General features: G+C 41.9%; 1 protein-coding gene across 1 annotated transcript in view; it reads left to right on the top strand.

Moving 5' to 3' along the window:
• LOC137377150 (palmitoyltransferase ZDHHC13-like) overlaps positions 1 to 19,202 on the top strand; it is a 57,866-nt gene that overhangs the window by 22,350 nt on the left and 16,314 nt on the right. Inside the window, exons 5-9 of the mRNA XM_068046526.1 lie at positions 1,682 to 1,826; positions 2,407 to 2,471; positions 2,568 to 2,730; positions 4,359 to 4,490; positions 13,040 to 13,173. Of these exons, the coding sequence (XP_067902627.1) occupies positions 1,682 to 1,826; positions 2,407 to 2,471; positions 2,568 to 2,730; positions 4,359 to 4,490; positions 13,040 to 13,173 (639 nt within the window). The remainder of the gene's footprint in view (positions 1 to 1,681; positions 1,827 to 2,406; positions 2,472 to 2,567; positions 2,731 to 4,358; positions 4,491 to 13,039; positions 13,174 to 19,202) is intronic.

The raw sequence follows: 19,202 nt of genomic DNA, 5'->3' as shown, positions 1-19,202 counted from the left end.
GCTCTCATTCCCCCTGCAACCTTTTCCCAAAACCTTCAATCTGTGTCCCCTACTCTTTATAACGGGAACAGTTTTTTTCCTAGTCTAAATTATCTATGCCTGTCATAATCTTGTACACCTCTATTAAATCTCCCCTCAATCTCCTTTGCTGCAAGGAGAACAACATAACCTTGTAATTAAATTCTCCCAATCCTGGAACCATTCTGGTAAATCTCCTTTGCGCACTCTCAAGGACCATCCCATCCTTCCTAAAGTGTGGTGACCAGAACTGGATGCAATACTCTAGCCAGGGCTTTATAAAGTTTCAGCATAACTTCCCTGCTTTTATTCTCGATGCTTCTATTTATGAAGCCCAAGATCCCATATGCTTTGCCAGCCACACTCTCAATATGTCCTGCCACCTTCAAAGATTGATGCACATGCACTTCCGGTTCCTTTGTTCCTGCACACTGTTTACAACTGTGCCATTAAGTATATGTTGCCTCTCCCTATTTCTTCCACCAAAATTCATCACCTCGGACTTGTCAGTATTGGCACCCAGTCAGGCAACGTCTTGATTTTAAAATTCTGATCCTTATTTTCAGATCCTTCCATGGCCTCCCCCTTCCCTATCTCTGTAATCTCCTCCAGCCCACATTCCTCGGAGATATCCTCTAATTTTGGCCTCTTAAGCATCCCTGATTTTAATCGCTCCACTGTTGGTGGCTGTGCCTTCAGTTGCCTAGGCCCGAAGCGCTGGAATACCCTCTCTACACCTCTCTACCTCGCTTTTCTCCTTTAAGACACTTCTTAAAACCTACCCCTTTGACCAAGCTTTTGGTCATCTGACCTAATATTTCCCTTTGTGGCTCAGTGTCGTACTTTGTTCTGTAATGCTCCTGCGAAGTGCCTTGTGCTGTTTTATTACGTTAAAAGTGCTATATAAATATAAGTTGTGTTAAAACTGGGAGGTAGCTGGATTTCATTTCATTTCTTGTTTCAAATTAGGTAAGTATTGAAGAGCTTTAAGATGTATTCAACTTAATTATTTCATACTTAGTTATTTTTATTGGAAATGCTGCTTGTTTGCAATATAATTACCCAATAGAAGGTTCAATGTGTACAGTACTCTGAGTCTTGGTTGCATATGACCCTGGTAGTTGATTCTGGGGCACTGTGACACTGTTTTCAAATTATTTTCTATTTTACCTTTTCCCCCCATTATAAAAATGGAAGAATTTGCCTGTTCCTTTGTCTGAATAGTATTCTTGCTTCCAGTAACTGAATGCTACCATACAAGATTTCAGTTGATATCACTGACCTGTTAAGGTCCAGAAGGGTTTGGAAAGGTTGGAGAAATAACAAGTGGGCAGTCATGACTCAGTGGAGGTAGAAGAGAGGAGAATTAAGAGTTGACTGAACTGACATGAAAAGTTTGACATTTTGCACAAATTGCAAAGGAGCTGCTCCATTGTGCTTCAATTCAAGCTGAAGCTAAAGGGTGCATTTAAATTCAAACCATGGTGATATAGAAGAAAATCTGTCAGGGGCTCTTAAATCGACAAATTGATTTTTACCAAATAAGCATAAAATACCTTGCAGTTTGTTGTTGGTTGTAAAAATTGTAGAAACAGCAATTTGAACTGTTCCTCGAATGGAATTTTTTTTAACCATATAAAGAGTCCTTTTTATTTTTTTCCAGGCAAGGCCACTTGTCTATGGTTGTGTTACTGTTGAAATACGGAGCGGATCCCTCCCTGGTCGATAGGGAAGGATTCACTTGTCTTCATCTTGCAGTCCAGTTCCAGCATATGCCTATCATCGCATACCTTGTAGCAAAAGGTCAGGTATGTCACTTTCTTTTTCCTAGGCTGTGAAAGGTCTCGGGTGTACTTACATGTTCATAATAAAATGCATGTATTTGAGGAAGTTCCTACTTGATGCTGAGGAGAAATTATGATCTAATATTCAGTGTGCCGTTGATCTGTATGAAATTTGGTATGTACGCTACCCACTATATTTGGGCATCACTGTTCCGTGATGTATACTTACACCTGCGGCTGCACATTTCTGCCCCTAAGTGAATTTCGCAAGCTTCAGAAGGTACAGATCTCAATAATTACTGTATCACTAATATGCTCTGATGGAAATTTGCTTTATCCTGGCCTTCCAATCATTGATCATTTGCTTTGTGAGTGGGCACAAAGGAAAGCTCTTATCCTTTCAGCAGTTAACAGTCAAATTTAACTTAGTACAATCTGTTCATGCTTGTACAGTCTGCCTCTCCCTCCATGTAAAGGAAGCAGGCCCCTTTTTGATATCTCAGGGGAATAGGAGAGAACCTAAACAAATGTCATTACAGCAGTTCTTGATCTACTTAAAGTCAAACTTTTATTTTTAAACTGCGATGTTTTCTGTGGTTTTAAGGATGTCGATGCACCAGATATGAATGGACAAACACCAATAATGGTAGCAGCATACAAAATAATAGGGTAAGTGTAGTATATTTGTAACATGGCTTTACACAGGAATGGTACATCTTAGTTAACCAGGTTGACAGGTGTAATGTTGTAATCTGTTTTATCTAGGCCTGAGCCAACCAGATTCCTTATAAAGTTAAATGCTTCAGTAAATGCTGTTGACAAAGTACAGAGAAACACAGCACTGCACTGGGCAGTAATATCGGGAAATGTGGCTGCATTGAATGTACTACTCGATGCTGGTGCTAATGTTGAAGTTAAAAATGCAATGGTAAGTAAGTACCTAATGTCTGTTTTGTATGATTTTTGTCAGAATATTTTAAGTTGGCTACACATCTAATTGTTTTGCTTTTATGAAGCCTTTCAATGCCCTCTTCCAGGCTGTGGTTAGTAAAAATTTGAATTAAATTGGACAGTGTAAGATATGCAGATCAACATAACATACAGTCAATTGTGTTTTGCAATTTTGGCTGAATGAGCTGATCTCAGCCAACGCAACACTTGTGAAAATACTGTTAATGTTGAAATATCTGGAATAGGGAGATGCACAAAATCAGATGGACTTCCCATGTTTAATTGTCCTTGTGTGAATTCTACTGGACATTGCTAATGTTTAAATATTTCAAAGACCGGGTTGGGCTTGGCTGACCACCTCTATGATTTAATAGCCTATTGATGTCCATTTTTTTAGGCTTGCACATGGAGAATGACCACTTTGGCGATGTATCAGAAAGCTGCTGTGGAGCAGTATTCCATTGGGAATTGAACAGGAAGGAATAAAGTGTACACGTATAGCTTTTGTGCTGTCTAATTAGTGAAGATCTAATGCTGCACATTTTGTTGCTTTGAAAATTTATTCACTGGTTGTGAGAGCCACTGAGAAGGCTAGCATTTATTACCCATCTCTCGTTTCCCTTAGAAGGCGATGGTGAGCCTACTGCTTGAACCATTGGCAGTGGCTTTGATGGTATTGACTGGCTTGCTAGGTCACTTCTGAGGGCAGTTAAGAGTCAATCATGTTGGTGTGGGGACTGGAGTCACGTAGGCCAGAATGGGTAAGGATGACAGGTTTTCCTTCCCTAAAGGTCATTCGTGAACCATTTGGGTTTCTGAGACTATCTGATTACTTCATGATCACGCTTAAAGATATCAGCAATTTATTTTCATATTATTGCGAACTCAGTTGCGATATGAAGTTCCCAGTGACTGAATAAAGAATCACAACAAGGTTTCATGTTTTAAGATTTTTACTATGACAACTAAACTAAAAATGAACATTAACTAATGAGTACTTATTAGGTTGCTAATACACTAAATTATAGAAAAACGTATTTCCCATTAACTTATGAATACACTCGAAAACCCCACACTGCATTTATATGTTACACATTCATTTATACGTTATACATTGTTCTCAGCGAAAAGGTATGCTTGTAGTTAAAAATCCCAAATTCCTCCCAGCTGCAATATTAGGATCTTCCAGTATCCTTCTCAAAGCCAACGTCTTTTTCGTTCACTTCTTCCAGGCACATTTGACTGGACTTCTGTTAATAAGGCAATCTCTGGTGACCCTGTTGGTCTTTTCTCTGCAGACCTTAGGCCTTCGAATGGGGTTCAAATCTTAGCAGCCTTTTGCTGTCCAAAACTTGGATGAGTGGCCTGCTTTTGGTGGAGGGCACTGTTACTGGCCAGCAAGAGGTCAACAGAACTCAAATTCCCTATTTTTAAAAAAAATTGTGAGCATCATGACTAAGAGTACTTTCCCATCACTGAAGTGCAGCTGCATATTGATGTACTCCTGGGTCTAAGATTTCTGAAATGCCAAGGATGTTTCTTCAAAAGTGCCTATCAGAGTTGATCTAAGGATGATGAAACTGAAATTTTCTAAACTATTTCCAGGGAGAAACTCCTCTGGGGTTAGCCCAGCAGAATCGAAATCCTTGGATAATTCGTTGCCTGCTTGATGCAGATGTTGATAGAAGTAGAAGCCATTTTATGCTGAAGGTTCTCAAGAGTTTTGAAAAATACAAGGTAGGTCACCAAATAAAAAAATGTATTTGGATTTGGTTGCTTTTTGATCATGCGTAGGTATTGTGCTGTCATGATTTCTGGTGTATTTCATGACTTAACATAATATTGTAGTGGAGCATTTAATATAATGGATTTTGATTCTAATGAGGTCCGCAACACTGCCATCCCATCTTCCCCGGCCCAGCTACTCCTACTCTGTACTTGTCACCCGAAGCTGCTGATTTCTGCTGGAGTACTGACAGCTATGCAGTAACTTTTCCAAGTGTCCATTCTTCTATGTAAAGTTGGAGCGCTAGTTGATGCTCCAGCATGGTCAGTGATTGAAGGGTAAGATGAGAATTTCTTTTTAATTACACAGTAGCATTCTTGAAGTAACACTCAATCACAACACTTTTTATATTCCTATAAACCATCAACAAAAACATAATCTTTAATGTTATCTTCATAAAAGCTTTTGTTTTACTTCATAGAATCATGGTATGATACAGCACAGACGGAGGCCATTGGACTTAACGTGGCTGTGTTGGCTCTTCTGAAGAGCTATCCACTCTCTGCTCTTTCCCCACAGATCAGCAATTTTTTCCCCTTCAAGTATTTGTCCAATTCTCCTTTTGAAAATTATTATTGAATCTGTTTCTACAACTCTTTCAGGCAGTGCATTCCAGATCATCACAACTTACTGTGTGAAAAAGTTTTCCTCATGTTACCTCTGGTTCTTTTGGCAATTTGCTTTAAATCTGCCTTCTTTGGTTACCAATCTGTCTGCCACTTGAAATAGTTTCTCCTTATTTACTCCACTGTAAATCCTGACGCCGATCGGCCAGGCAGCTCAACACTTGGCTTGCACTATGTCCACCTGGCACATATGCAGTTTCTGCTATCTCTGACATTGGTGTGCACCCGTTAACTGCTGCCAGTACTGGTTTGTGCCTGTGTGTGGTGACATCATCGCTCTCGCTGCCTGCTGCTCGGGGATCTGTCCTTTCCATTGCTGCCCTGCTCCCTCCGCTGCCTCTCCCTCTCCCCCTTTCCCAAGCTGCAGTCCCTATTTCTCCTTCACTTACAGATGCTCCCTGGCCAGTACCTATTTCTCTTCCATTTACAGACTCTCCCTGAGAGTTCCCAGCATTCGCTGTTGCTCCTGGAGTTTGCCACTTACACTGCACTTTGCACTTTTCAGCCAGGGTGAATCCGGGAACTGCTCCCACCCTCCAGCTTCTCTTTGTTTTGGCTGAGTGCAAATACATGTGCGAGCAGTGCGCCCTCTGCAGGTTGCAGTGTCACCAAGCTCAGCCTATTTCCACTAACACCCTTCGTGATAGGTATCCGCTATGGGTCAGTTGGAAGCACTCTCCTCTGAGTCCAAAGGTTGTGGGTTCAAGTCCAACTCCAGCACAAAAATCAGAGCTGACACTCCAGTGCAGTGAGGGAGTACTGCATGTCAGAGATACTGTCTTTTGGATGAGATGTTAAACCAAGGCTCCGCCTCCCCCTTAAGTGGATGTAAAAGATCCCACTCATGATTTTGAAGAAGATCGGAGGGGGCGTTATCCCCAGTGTTGTGGCCAATATTTAACCTTCAAACAACACCACAAAAACAGTTTATCTGGTCATTAACACATTACTACTTGTGGGAGCTTGCTGTGCGCAAACATGCTGCCACATTTACTACATTACAACAGTGACTGTGCTTCAAAAGTACTTCATAGGATGTTCTACAGCACTTCACAGCCAATGGTGAAAGGTGCTGTATAATTGCAAGTCTTATTTCTTGATTTTGAACACTTCTATCAAATCTTCCCTTAAACCTCTGTTCTGAAGAGAGCAACCCCAATGTCTCCAGTCTTTCCACATAACTGAAGTTTTCCATCTCTGATACCATTCCAGTAAATTTTGTCTGTGCTATCCAAAGATTTGAAATTCTTCTAAAGTGTAGTGCCCAGAATTGGCCACAATACTCCAGCTGGGGCCTCACCAATGTTTTATAACGGTTTTAGCAAACTCCTTGCTTGTGTACTTTGTCTCTCTTTATAAAGTCATGGATCCTGCATGCCTTTTTAACAGCCTTCTCAGTTTGTCCTACCACCTTCAATGATTTGTGTATATACACACCCCAAGGTTTGTCTGCTCTTGTGCTTCCTTTAAAATTGTGCTGTTTAGTTTAAGAACGCAAGAAATAGGAGCAGTAGACCATATGGCCCATTGAGCCTGCTCTGCCATTCAATATGATCATGGCTGATTTTAGACTTCAGCTGCACTTTCCTGCCAGCTCGCCATGTCCCTCGATTCCCTGAGAGACCAAAAATTTGTCTATCCCAGCCTTAAATGTATTCAGTGATGGTGCATCCACAACCCTTTGGGATAGAGAATTCCAAAGATTCAGAACCCTTTCAGGAAGTAATTTCTCCTCATCTCTGTACTAAATGATTGGCCCCTTAACCTGAGATTGTGCCACCGTGTTTTAGATTCCCCGACCATTGGAAACAATCTCAGTGTTAATCCTATCCAGCCCCTTCAGAATCTTGTATGTTTTAAGAGATCGCCTCTCATTTTTCTAAACTCCAGATAATATAGGCCCATTATATTGCTTCTCGTTCTTCCTACTAAAGTGAATCACTTCACAGTTCTTTGTGTGAAATTTCATCTACTATGTGTCTGCCCACTTCACCAGTCTGTTGCTGTTGTCCTCATTGTTTACATTTTCGAATTTCATGTCATCTGCAAACTTGGAAGTGATGCTCTGTATATCCCAGTCAAAGCCATTAATATATAATTTAATAAAAAAGCAGTGGTCCCAATACTGCTGCATGGGGGATACTGTACACACTCCCCTCCAGTCTGACAAACAAGCAGTCAGCACAATTTTCTGTCTTTTAGCTAATTTTGTATCCACGGTGCCACTGCCTCTTTAATCACATAGGCTTCAATTTTCCTAACATTGATTATGTGGCACTTTATCAAACATCTTTTAAAAGTCCACATACTCAACATCAACCCCACTGCCCTCATCAACCCTTTGTTACTTCAGCAATGAACTCAGGCAAGTTAGTCAAACATGATTTGTCTTCAACAAATCCATGCTGCCTTTCATTTATTAATCCATATTTTTCGAAGTGCCAATTACTTTAGTCCCAGATTACTGTCTCTAAAAGATTCCCCACCACAAACATTGGGCTGACTGGCCTGTAGTTGCTGCATTTATCCCTCTCTCCTTTTTTTGAACAGAGGTGTAACATTTACAGCCTTCCAGTCCTCTGGCACTGCTCACATATCTAAGGAGGGTTAGAAGATTGTGGCCAGAGCCTCCACAATTTCTACCCTTATTCCCTCGGTAACCTAAGAAGCATCCCATTTAGGCTGGGTGACTTTTCTACTTTAAGTGCTGCCAACCTTTTAAGTACAACATGTTTGCCTACTTTTATTCTATTAAATGTCTCTGCTCCTCCTTTACTGTGACAGTGGTAGCATCCTCTTCTTTGGTGAAGACAGATGTGAAGAACTCACTTAGTACTTGCATGAGAACGTAAGAACTAGGAGTAGGCAATTCAGCCCCTTGAGCCTGCTCCGCCATTCAATACGATCATGACTGATCTCATCTTGGCCTCAACTCCACTTTCCTGCCCATTCTCAATAACCCTTCAACCCATTTCTAATTAAAATTCTCTCTCTCTCCTCAAATTTACCCAATGTCCCAGCATCCACCACACTCTGGGGTAGTGAATTCCACAGATTCACGACCCTTTGAGAGAAGTAATTTCTCCTCATCTCTGTTTTAAATCTGCTACCCCTTATCCTAAAACTATGACCTCTTGTTCTAGATTGCCCCACAAGAGGAAACATCCTCTCTATGTCTGCTTTCTCAATCCCCTTAATCATCTTATATACCTCAATTATATCTCCTCTCATTCTTCTAAACTCCAGAGAGTAAAGGCCTAAACTGCTCAATCTCTCTTCATAAGACAAGCCCCCCATGTCTGGAATCAATCCAGTGAACCTCCTTTGAACTGCCTCCAATGCAGCTACATCCTTTCTCAAGTAAGGGGACCAGAACTGTACGCAATACTCCAGATGTGGTCTCACCAATGCCTTGTACAGTTGCAGCAACACTTCCCTACTTTTATACTCTATTCCTTGAGGAATAAATGCCAAAATTCCATTTGCCGCCCTTATCACCTGCTGTGCCTTCAAACTAGTTTTCTGCGACTCATGCACGAGGACACCCAAATCCCTCTGCACAGAAGCACTGTGAAGTTTCTCTCCATTCAGATAATTTGCCTTTCTATTCATCCAACCAAAATGGATAACCTCACACTTATCCACGTTAAAATCCATCTGCTAAATTTTGGCCCATTTATCTAATCTATCCATATCCATTTGTAGCTTTCTTATTTCTTCATTGCAACTTACTGTCCCACCTATTTTAGTGTCATCTGCAAATTTGGCTGTAGTACCTGCTATCCCTGCATCCAAGTCATTAATATAGATTGTAAATAGTTGGGGCCCGAGGACCGAACCCTGTGGCACCCCACTAGTGACATCTTGCCAACCAGAAAAAGACCCATTAATCCCGACGCTCTGTTTTCTGTTGGTTAGCCAATCCTCTATCCAAGCTAATAAATTGCCCCTAATCCCATGTGAACTTACCTTGTGTATTAACCTTTTGTGTGGCACCTTATCAAATGCCTTCTGGAAGTCCAGATAAGCTACATCTACAGGATCCCCATTATCCACTTCGCTTGTTACAGTTTCGAAGAACTCTAGCAAATTAGTCAAACACGATTTACCCTTCATAAAACCATGCTGACTCTGATGGATTGCGTTTTGACTTTCTAAATGTCTTGTTCTTCCTTAATAATGGATTCTAACAGTTTCCCAATGACAGAAGTTAAACTAATTGGTCTATAGTTTCCTACTTTCTGCCTCCCTCCCTTCTTGAATAAGGGCATTACATTAGCTTTTTTCCAATCCACTGGAACCTTTCCCATATCCAGAGAATTTTGAAATATTATGACCAATGAATCCACTATCTCCACTACCACTTCCTTTAAGACACTAGGATGTAAGCCTGGGGACTTGTCTGCCTTCAACCCCAATAATTTGTTCAGTACTTTTTCTCTAGTGGTGGTGATTGTTCTAAGTTCCTCCCTTTCTATAACCTCTGCATTACCTGGTACTATTGGGATGGTGCTAATGTCCTCCACTATGAAAACTGAAGCAAAATACTGATTTAGTGTCTCTGCCATTTCTGTGTTCCCTTCTATTAACTCCCCCGTCTCATCCTCCAAGGGACCAACATTCACTTTAGCTACTCTCTTCCCTTTTATATACTTATAGAAGCTTTTGCTATCCGTTTTTTATATTTTGCACTAGTTTTCTTAATTTACCTTTGCTCTTTTTATTACTTCCTTAGTAACCCTTTGTTGATCTTTAAAAGTTTCCCAATCTTCCAGCCTGCCACTGGCCTTTGCAATATGGTATGCCTTAGTTTTTGTCTTTATGTTATCCTTAACTTCCTTGCTTAGCCATGGATGTTTTTTCTCCCCCTCCTAGAATCTTTCTTACTCTCTGGAATATATTTTAGTTGGGATTAATTGAATATCTCCTTTAAACATTTGCCACTGCTCGTGAACTGTTCTACCTTGTAGTCTTGCTGCCCAGTTCACTCGGGCCAAATCGGTCCTGTTGGCTACATAATTACCTTTTGTTTAATGTCAGTACACTCGTGTGGGACTCCAGCTTCTCTCCCTCAGACTGAATTTGAAATTCTAGCATGCTATGATCACTTTTCCGTAGAGGATCCTTAACAATGAGATCATTTATTAATCCCACCTCATTACACAACAGACTTGTGAACTTGAACCATGTTTTCTGCCTCCTGAAGATCACCTTTTTGTTCGCTAACTGCCCATATCCTTCCTTTGACTACTAATAAGTTATATGTTTATAAAAGGCATTTAGGTATCCTTTTATGTTAGCTGCTAATCTATTCTCATACATTCTCTTTGTCCCTCTTCCTTTTTACGGTTCTCCTCTGTATTCAGCATGTTTCTCATCTGTACTAAGAACTTGACGTTTATCACAAGCCTCCTTTTGCTTTTTAAATTATCTCTATTGCTTTAGCCATACAGGAAGCACAAGCTTTGGATGCCCTTTTCTCTCCTTTTGGGAATTTGTCCAGTCTGTATCCAAACGATCTTCTCTTTGCTTATTTGCTGTTTTAACTTCCAATCTTCGATTCCAATCCACCGGGGCCAGATCGCATTTCAACTTATTGAAATTAACTCTCCTCCAGTTGAGTACTGTAACGCAGAAGCAAAATACTTTGGATGCTGGAAATACTTAGCAGGTCAGGCAGAATCTGTGGAAAGAAAAACAGTTAACATTTCAGGTCTGTGTTATCTTTCATCAGAACACATTAGATTTTTTTATTCGTTCCAGGGATTTGGGCGTCACTGGCTAGGCCATCATTTATTGCCCAACCCTAATAGCCCTTGAGAAGGTGTTGGTGAGCTGCCTTCTTGAACTGCTGCAGTCTTTGTGCGTTAGGTACATCTAGTGTGCTGTTATGGCAGTTCCAGAATTTTGACCCAGCAACAGTGAAGGAACGGTGATATAGTTCCAAGTCAGGATGGCGTGTGGCTTGGAGGGGAACTTGCAGGTGGTGGTGTTCCCATGCATCTGCTGCCCTTGTCCTTCTAGATGGTAGAGGTCACAAGTTTGGAAGGAGTCTTGGTGCATTGCTGCAGTGCATCTTGTAGATGGTACACACTGTGCGTTGGTTGTGGAGGGAGTGAATGTTTGTGGATGGGTTTCCATTCAAGCGGGCTGCTTTGTCCTGGATGATGTTGAGCTTCTTGAGTGTTGTTGGAGCTGCACCCATCCAAGCAAGTGGAGAGTATTCCATCACACTCCTGACTTGTGCCTTGTAGATGGTGGACAGGCTTTGGGGAGTCAGGAGGTGAGTTACTCGCTGCAGGATTCCTAGCCTCTGACCTGCTCTTGTAACCACGGTATTTATATGGCTACTCCAGTTCAGTTTCTGGTCAATGGTAGCCCCTACGATATTGATAGTGGGGGATTCAGTGATCGTAATGCCATTGAATGTCATGGGGAGATGGTTAGATTCTCTATTGTTGGAGATGACTTTGCCTGGCACTTGTGTGGTGCGAATGTTACTTGCCAATTATCACCCCAAGCCTGGATATTGTCCAGGTCCTTCTACACCGACTGCTTCAATATCTGAGGAGTCGTGAATGGTGCTGAACATTGTGCAATTATCAGCGAACATCCCCCCCTTATGACCTTAGGAAGGTCATTGATGAAGCAGCTGAAGATGATTCGGCCTAGGACACTACCCTGAGGAACTCTTGCAGTGATGTCCTGGAGCTGAGATGATTTACCTCCAACAACCACAACCATCTTACTTGGCGCTAGGTACGATTCCAATCAGCGGAGAGTTTCCCCCCCGATTCTCATTGACTCCAGTTTTGCTAGGACTCCTTTATGCCATACTCAGTCAAATGCTGCCTTGATGTCAAGGGCAGTCACTCTCGCCTCACCTCTTGAATTCAGCTCTTTTGTCCACGTTTGTACCAAGGCTGTAATGAGGTTTGGATTGAGTGGCCCTGGCGGACCCACACTGAGCAGGTTATTGCTGAGCAAGTGCCGCTTGATAGCATTGTCAACAACACCTTCCATCGCTTTACTGATGATTGAGAGGAGACTGATGGGGCGGTAGTTGGCGGCTTGGACATGTCCTGCTTTTTGTGTACAGGACATACCTGGGCAATTTTCCACATTGCCTGGTAGATGCCAGTGTTGTAGCTGTAATGGAACAGCTTGGCTAGGGGCGCAGCAAGTTCTGGAGCACAGGTTGTCAGTACTATTACCGGAGTGATCAGGCGGAGTGAATCGATATTGGCTGAAGACTGGCATCTGTGATGCTGGGGACTTCAGGAGGAGGCCGAAATGGATCATCCACTCGGCATTTCTGGCTGAAGATTGTTGCAGATTCTTCAGACTTATCTTTTGCACTGCTGTGCTGGCCTCCCTCATCATTGAGAATGCTCTTCCTGCACCTCTGCCTCGCTTTCCTCCTTTAAGACAATCGTTAAAACCTACCCCTTTGACTAAGCTTTTGGTCATCTGACCTAATATCTCCTCCTGTGGTTCGGTGTCATATTTTATTTTACAATGATTCTGTGAAGTACCTTGGGACATTTCATTACGTTAAAGTTGCTATATTAATATAAGTTGTTGTTGTTGTTCCTTAACTACTCTAAACCAAATGATATTGTGATCATTGGTTCCCAAATGCTCCTTCACCATAACATGCTCCACTTACCCTACTTAATTCACCAGAACTAAATCTGGCACTCTGGACTGGAAACTTACTAATCAAGAACGTTCCACTGTACATTTTTCAGGAATTCCTTCTCTTCTTTGCCCTTTACGCTTCCTAACCCAATCTATATTAGGATATTCAAGAAAGAAAAATTAATGCAAGCTAACAAAAATTGTTATTGATTGAATTATCTCTTGAACCACAGCTTCTCCTGTTGTTTTTGATGGCAGTGGCAGTGATATGGGTGACAGGTTACATAGCAGACATGGAATCTGACTCCTGGCTTCTGAAAGGCGTTTTATTTGTTTCTTCCTGGCTTGTAGTACAGCTTATAATAAGGTAGGTGCCTATGCCTGTTCACTTACCTTAATTCTCTAATTGCCACTAGAATTCACATATACATAATGCAGTTTGAGTAAATGCCAGCAGCTCTTCCTTCTGGCCGTTTCTTTTCTGCACCACCCCCCCCTCTCCCCCCCCCCCCCCCCCCCCCCCCAACCATTACTTTATGAAGTGAGTCTCAATTTTATACAAAACTACCTGATCTCCGATGGGGTGACTTTAAGGCTGCTACATTTGGTTGCGTGTTCCAGGATTGGCGGTGGTGGGTGAGAAGTTGATCAGTGCTTCTAACCCCGATAGCTATCCAGTGATATAGAATATAAATGTGTATAAGTCATGAAGGTTAACGTAAGGGTCAAGCTCAACTGTTCTACCTTCATCTTTCTCCCCAGCCCCTTCCACTGCCACTCTGCTGATCGTGATAACATGATCAGGAGTTGTAAATAAATATTGGGGGGTGGGGTGAGTGTGCGCAATGGCATCCAGTGTCTGGAACAGTATCCCAGCTAGGCAAGGGGGGTTTCATTCTGCTGCAGCCTTTGTCTGCCAGAACAGCCATTGAGATATTTCAGATGGCACATATTCCTCTGCCTGTTCTACTGTTAAGGGCTTGTTTGCCAGAGCCCTGTCTGCTGAGTATCTCTAGGGTTCCTAACAGGTCTTCACAGTAACTGAAGCGGCCCAAGACATAGAGTTCCGCCGTACTTCACTTTGATTTGATTGACCCTTTCATATTCATTGCCCAGATTCTGCAGTGAGGACAGGGGGTTGGGCTTTGGAACTCCCTTGGTTTCCTTGCCATTGTGTCAAGGTGGTGTTCTGTCAAGATACATGTGGAAGCTGGTGTGCAACGGTTTCCCAACGTTAAAAGATATCACACACAATCCTGTCCGAGTACACCTCCAGAACGTGGGCTTATCACCAATACCTCGTTCCGCCAGAGGAACAAGTACAAAAAGTCATGGCAACACCCACGGTCCAAACACGGGCACCTGATCAATTATGTTATCGTCCATGCCTGGAATCGCAAAGTGTTTGCACCACCAGAGCAGTGACAGGAACTGATGACTGCTGGACTGATCACCGACTTATCGTTCAATCGTGTCCATCAAACTGGCTCCCAAACAACGGATGCAACTGAAGCGATGTCCATGAAAGATCAATGTCGAAGATCATCAACGTTGAAGCTCTGAAGGATCTTATCAAAAGAGATTGATTCCAACAGTACCTTTGGAAAAAACTTTCAGACTTCAATCGCGAGCAGAAGTGTGTCCACAGTGCGTGGGATGTCCTTAAATCCAATATCATCAATGCCTGCAAATATGTAGTTGGATTTTCTGTCAGGAAACATCAGGACAGGTTTGATGAAAATGATGAAGATATCAACGAACTGATTGCAAGCACACGACTTTGTGTCTGGCAGAATCATCCAAACTCAAAGTAAAAGAAACTGGCTTATCAACAAGCAAAGGCAGAGGTACAAACGAGCACCGGAAACATAAAGAACAGATGGTGGGCAGATGAGGCAAAGGAAATTCAGCATCTCACTGGCCTGAATGATATCTGTGGCTTCATCACTGCCATCAAGACCATTTATGGACCAAGTACGCAAGGACCAGCTCCTTTTGAGGCCCAAGGAAGGGGGTGATCTGATCAAGGAAAGGGAAACTGTTAACATCCGTTAGAGGGAGCATTTTGAAGACCTTTTCAATCTGGAATCCATTGTTGTTGAGAGTGTTTTCAACGCCATCTAACAACACCGAGTTAGAGACGAGCTCAAAAACTCCACCGATGCCTATAAAGGTGATGAAAGCCATTGCACAAATGAAGAACAACAAAGTGGCAGGTGGTGATGGAATCCCCGCTGAAATCTTTAAGCACCGAGGAGAGGAACTAACATTACAGCTCCACGCCCTCATTCTACACATCTGGAATGAAGAAGTCCAGAATGATCTCAACGATGCTATGATTGTGACAATCTTCAAGAAAGGGGTCAAATCCAACTGTGGAATTTACAGAGGCATCTCCCTGCTCTCCATTGCAGGAAAGATCATTACAAGAGCCCTTCTGAACTGACTCATTACATTTGCTGAAGAGCTACTCACTGAATCTTAATGTGGGTTTAGGCCATCAAGAGGCACTGCTGACATGATCTTCGCAGCTTGCCAACTACAAGAAAAATGTCATGAACAACACCAACCTCTCTACATAGCATTTTTTGACTTGCCAAAGGACTTCGACTCCAAATCGTGAGGCACTCTGGAAGGTTCTGTTGAAGTACGGATGTCCTCCAAAATTCGTCACCATTCTTTGCCTGCTTCATGATATGCAAGTGGTGATCTTTATCAATGATCCATTACAGACCCCTTTGATTTTAAGACAGGAGTTAAACAAGGTTGTGTCATCACCCCCAACTCTCTTTTCGATCTTCCTCGCAGCCATGCTCTGTCTGACCTAGAGATGAGCTCCTTGCTGGAGTGCAGCTTACTTATCGAATGGACAGTAAACTATTTAATCTCGGGCGACTCTGATCAAAAACTAAGACCACCCTGACTTCAATCATCAAGCTCCAATAAGCTGATGACGCCGCAGTAAGTGCTGTGTCAGAAATGGATCTTCAGAGAATCATCGACGTATTTACTGAAGCATATGAGAAGATTGGACTTGCGCTCAACATTCAGAAGTCCTCCATCAGCAAGCTCCAAATGCTGATGCCCCAGCCCCATTGATTAGGATTCATGAGTGGTGCCTGGAAAATGTGGAACATTTCCAGTACCTTGGAAGTTATCTTTCACAGAAGGCTGACATTGATATCCAGCATCGCCTGAAATCTGCTGCTGCAGCCTTTGTCCACCTGAGGAAGCAAGTGTTTGAAGATAGCAACACCAAAACTGAAACCAGGCCCATGGTTTACAGTGCAGTCGTGATCCCTACCTTGCAGTACGGACTGAAACATGGACAACATACAGGAAGCACCTCAAAGTACTGGAGTCATTTTATCAATGCTGCCTGCGGAAGGTTCTACATATCAAGTGGGAGGACAGGCACACTAACGTCTGTGTCCTCTCACAAGCAGGCACCACAAGCACGTGGCTATGATTATCCGCCATCAGCTTTTTTGGGTTGGTCAGATAGTTTGGATGTTAGATACCACGCTGCCAAAGCAGGTGGTCTTCTCCCAGCTCAGTCAGGGCAGATGCACCTGAGGAGGACAAAAGCACTTCAAGAATGTGCTGAAAGCCAGTGTGAAGAAATGCAACACTGACATCAACTCCTGGGAGACCATCGCCCTGGACTGAACCAGATGGAGGCAGAGTCTGGGAAGGATCCCAGCATTTTGAGACCCAACGATGACTAAATGAAGAGGAAAAGCGATAGCGGCGAAAAGAACAAGCCATGACCCGAACTAGTAATACAGGACCAAACATCCCACATGACGACAAATGCCCTACGTGCCATAAAATCTGTAGATCGTGAATTGTCCTCATCAGCCATCTTCTAACTTACAAAAGACAATTATCCTCGCCTGCGGGGAATAGCCAATAATAAAACCCCAGCTAGGACAGAAAATGTACTGAAACACCTCGCAATGTTCTAAAGAATAGAAGTTATTACTTTCCCGTTCATATTAAGTAATGGTGAAGCTGTTTTCTCTTTATTTATAACTTCCCTTTTATGATTATGTTAATCCTTTGCAAAATTTTGCTGTAATTTGTTTAAGGATCCCCGATATATTTTGGGAGCGAGAAATTTTGTGTTTCATGAATAAAATGTGCTGAATCCAGGATCTTCTGGCTTGGGTTATACCACTTGTCTGATGCTGTCTTGCTGATGGGCTCATAGTGAATTTTACAATGAGCTGGTTGTACATTACAGTGAAGTATGTTACATAAGTATTGATGTTTAAAGTATTTCTCTGTGCTTAGCTATCAAAACTAATTGTAAATTGAATTAAATGTTCAAAAAATATATTTTCCATAATTAAAACTGCATAACTTTGTATTTTGAAATAAAAACAAAGTGCTGGAAATACTCAGCAGGTCAGGCAGCATCTGTGGAGAGCGAAGCAAAGTTAACGTTTCAGGTCTGATGAAAGGTCACAGACCTGAAACGTTAACTCTGCTTCTCTCTCCACAGATGCTGCCTGATCTGCTGAGTATTTCCAGCACTTTCTGTTTTTATTTCAGTTTTTGAGCATCTGCAGTATTTTTCTTTTATTATTATTCTTATCTCAATTTTCGCAATTTCTTGAGTAAGGGACATTCATAAAAAAAGAGCACAGCTGAGAAAGGGAAACTATCATATGCATATGCATGTGTTTGGGTATAGTGTGCTGTACTCCTATGCTGTGATTTTCTTAACAGGTACTAATTGCCTTGTTTTGATTGTTCAAATCTATATGTTATATACATTGGTCAGTCCACCCTCGTGATAGGGACAGAACATTTTCTTGAATTGTTATCACAGAATAATTTTATCTGTAGGACTGATGAGATTTTAATATGTGAGGTGATCCTATAAAAAAAACTTTAAAATGGTATATCGCAAGTGTAGCATTGATCTTCCACAAAGCAGAACTTTAATGAAGTCTCTGCATTGAGCAGCAGGCTTCATGATTCTTGTCATTAGGAAATCCATCAGTGAATGGTTCTTAAGGGAGTTGAGTGTCACTTGATAGTGAAGTTTCTCAACTTAAACATGCAGAACTGAAAATAGGTTGTTTCATGTTGCTCATTGTGTTGCTTGCTGACAGATCTCATTGCTGACACCAGATAAATAGCTACCTGCTGAGAGCTTGAAATGCCAAAATGATGCATCTGGAACAATCCTGGAAAATAAACTGCAAATTCAAATGACTCCTACAATGTAGCAAGGGAGAACCAGATCGAAATTGAAACTTGGGAGTTCAATAATTTTGACAATTATACCATTTTAAAGAGTTTTTAATTTCAAAACGTTGCTGGTCTGTTTCTCTATTGCACAGCCAGAAGAGGGCAGTGTTTATTCAAAGTATGGTTCAGGAGATGGTTATTTGTGCTATAGCTATTGGTAGCATGATAAATAGCAGCTCCACATAAATCTGTGCCAATGCATAGCGCATATTTTCATAATTGCCGGTTTGATGCTAAAGATATTTATCCAAGTTTCTGTAGTACCCTTTTTATTATGAAAGCAGCTGAATCCAGAGTGTGGATGATCTGTATGATGTAATACCTTTGCCCAGTCCAGTAAAAGTAAAAGAATTTTCAAGCGGATTATTTAGATAAAATAAGGCACATTGTACATAAAATACAACTCATTGCTCCCTTGCCAGCTCAGCTGATTAAGACGGTGGTAGCTGAGCCTTATAAATTGGGAAACACCAATTTTGATCCCCAGTATTTCTGAGTTCGCTGATCTCTGGGGTAGCAATGCGTGGCACTACCGTTGGCCTCAAATGCCCCTAAGTTAGAAAGGGAAAAATCAGTTAATTTTCCACAAGAACTGTTTCGGTCCTGGATGAGATGTCCTGTGTGGCCAGAGTAGTCTGCTATGGGTGAAGAATGGGCAGTTGTGCAAAGTAACAGGGTAAAGTGTTTAAAAAAGAAATCATTCTTGGGAAGTGGGAGTTTATTGCTCATTCATAATTGCCCATGTTAAAGGTGTTGAGCTGCTGTTTTGAATACAACTGAGTGTCTTGCTGGGCTATTGCAGAGGGCAGTTCAGAGTCAAACACAGTGTTGTAGTTCTGGAGTCACATACAGGTCAGACCAGGTATGAATGACAGATTTCCTTCCCTAAAGGACATTTAGTGAATCAAATGGGTTTTTAGAACAATCCAGTAGTCTCATAGTCCCCATTACTGATATAAGCCTTTTAATGCTAGGTTTATTTAATTGAACTTAAATTCCCCAACTGCTGTGGTGTGATTTAAACTCATGTTTGCAGATCATTACTCCTGGCTTGAGGATTACTAGTCCAGTAACATAACCACAATGCTACCATAATTGGCTCTCGTGGAATCCTAGTCCAGCCATGGCTTGATA

This window comes from Heterodontus francisci, chromosome 14 (assembly GCF_036365525.1).
Source record: "Heterodontus francisci isolate sHetFra1 chromosome 14, sHetFra1.hap1, whole genome shotgun sequence".
NCBI classification, from domain to species: domain Eukaryota; kingdom Metazoa; phylum Chordata; class Chondrichthyes; order Heterodontiformes; family Heterodontidae; genus Heterodontus; species Heterodontus francisci.
Note: the sequence above shows the minus strand (reverse complement) of the source record. Positions and strands in the feature narration are given on the sequence as shown.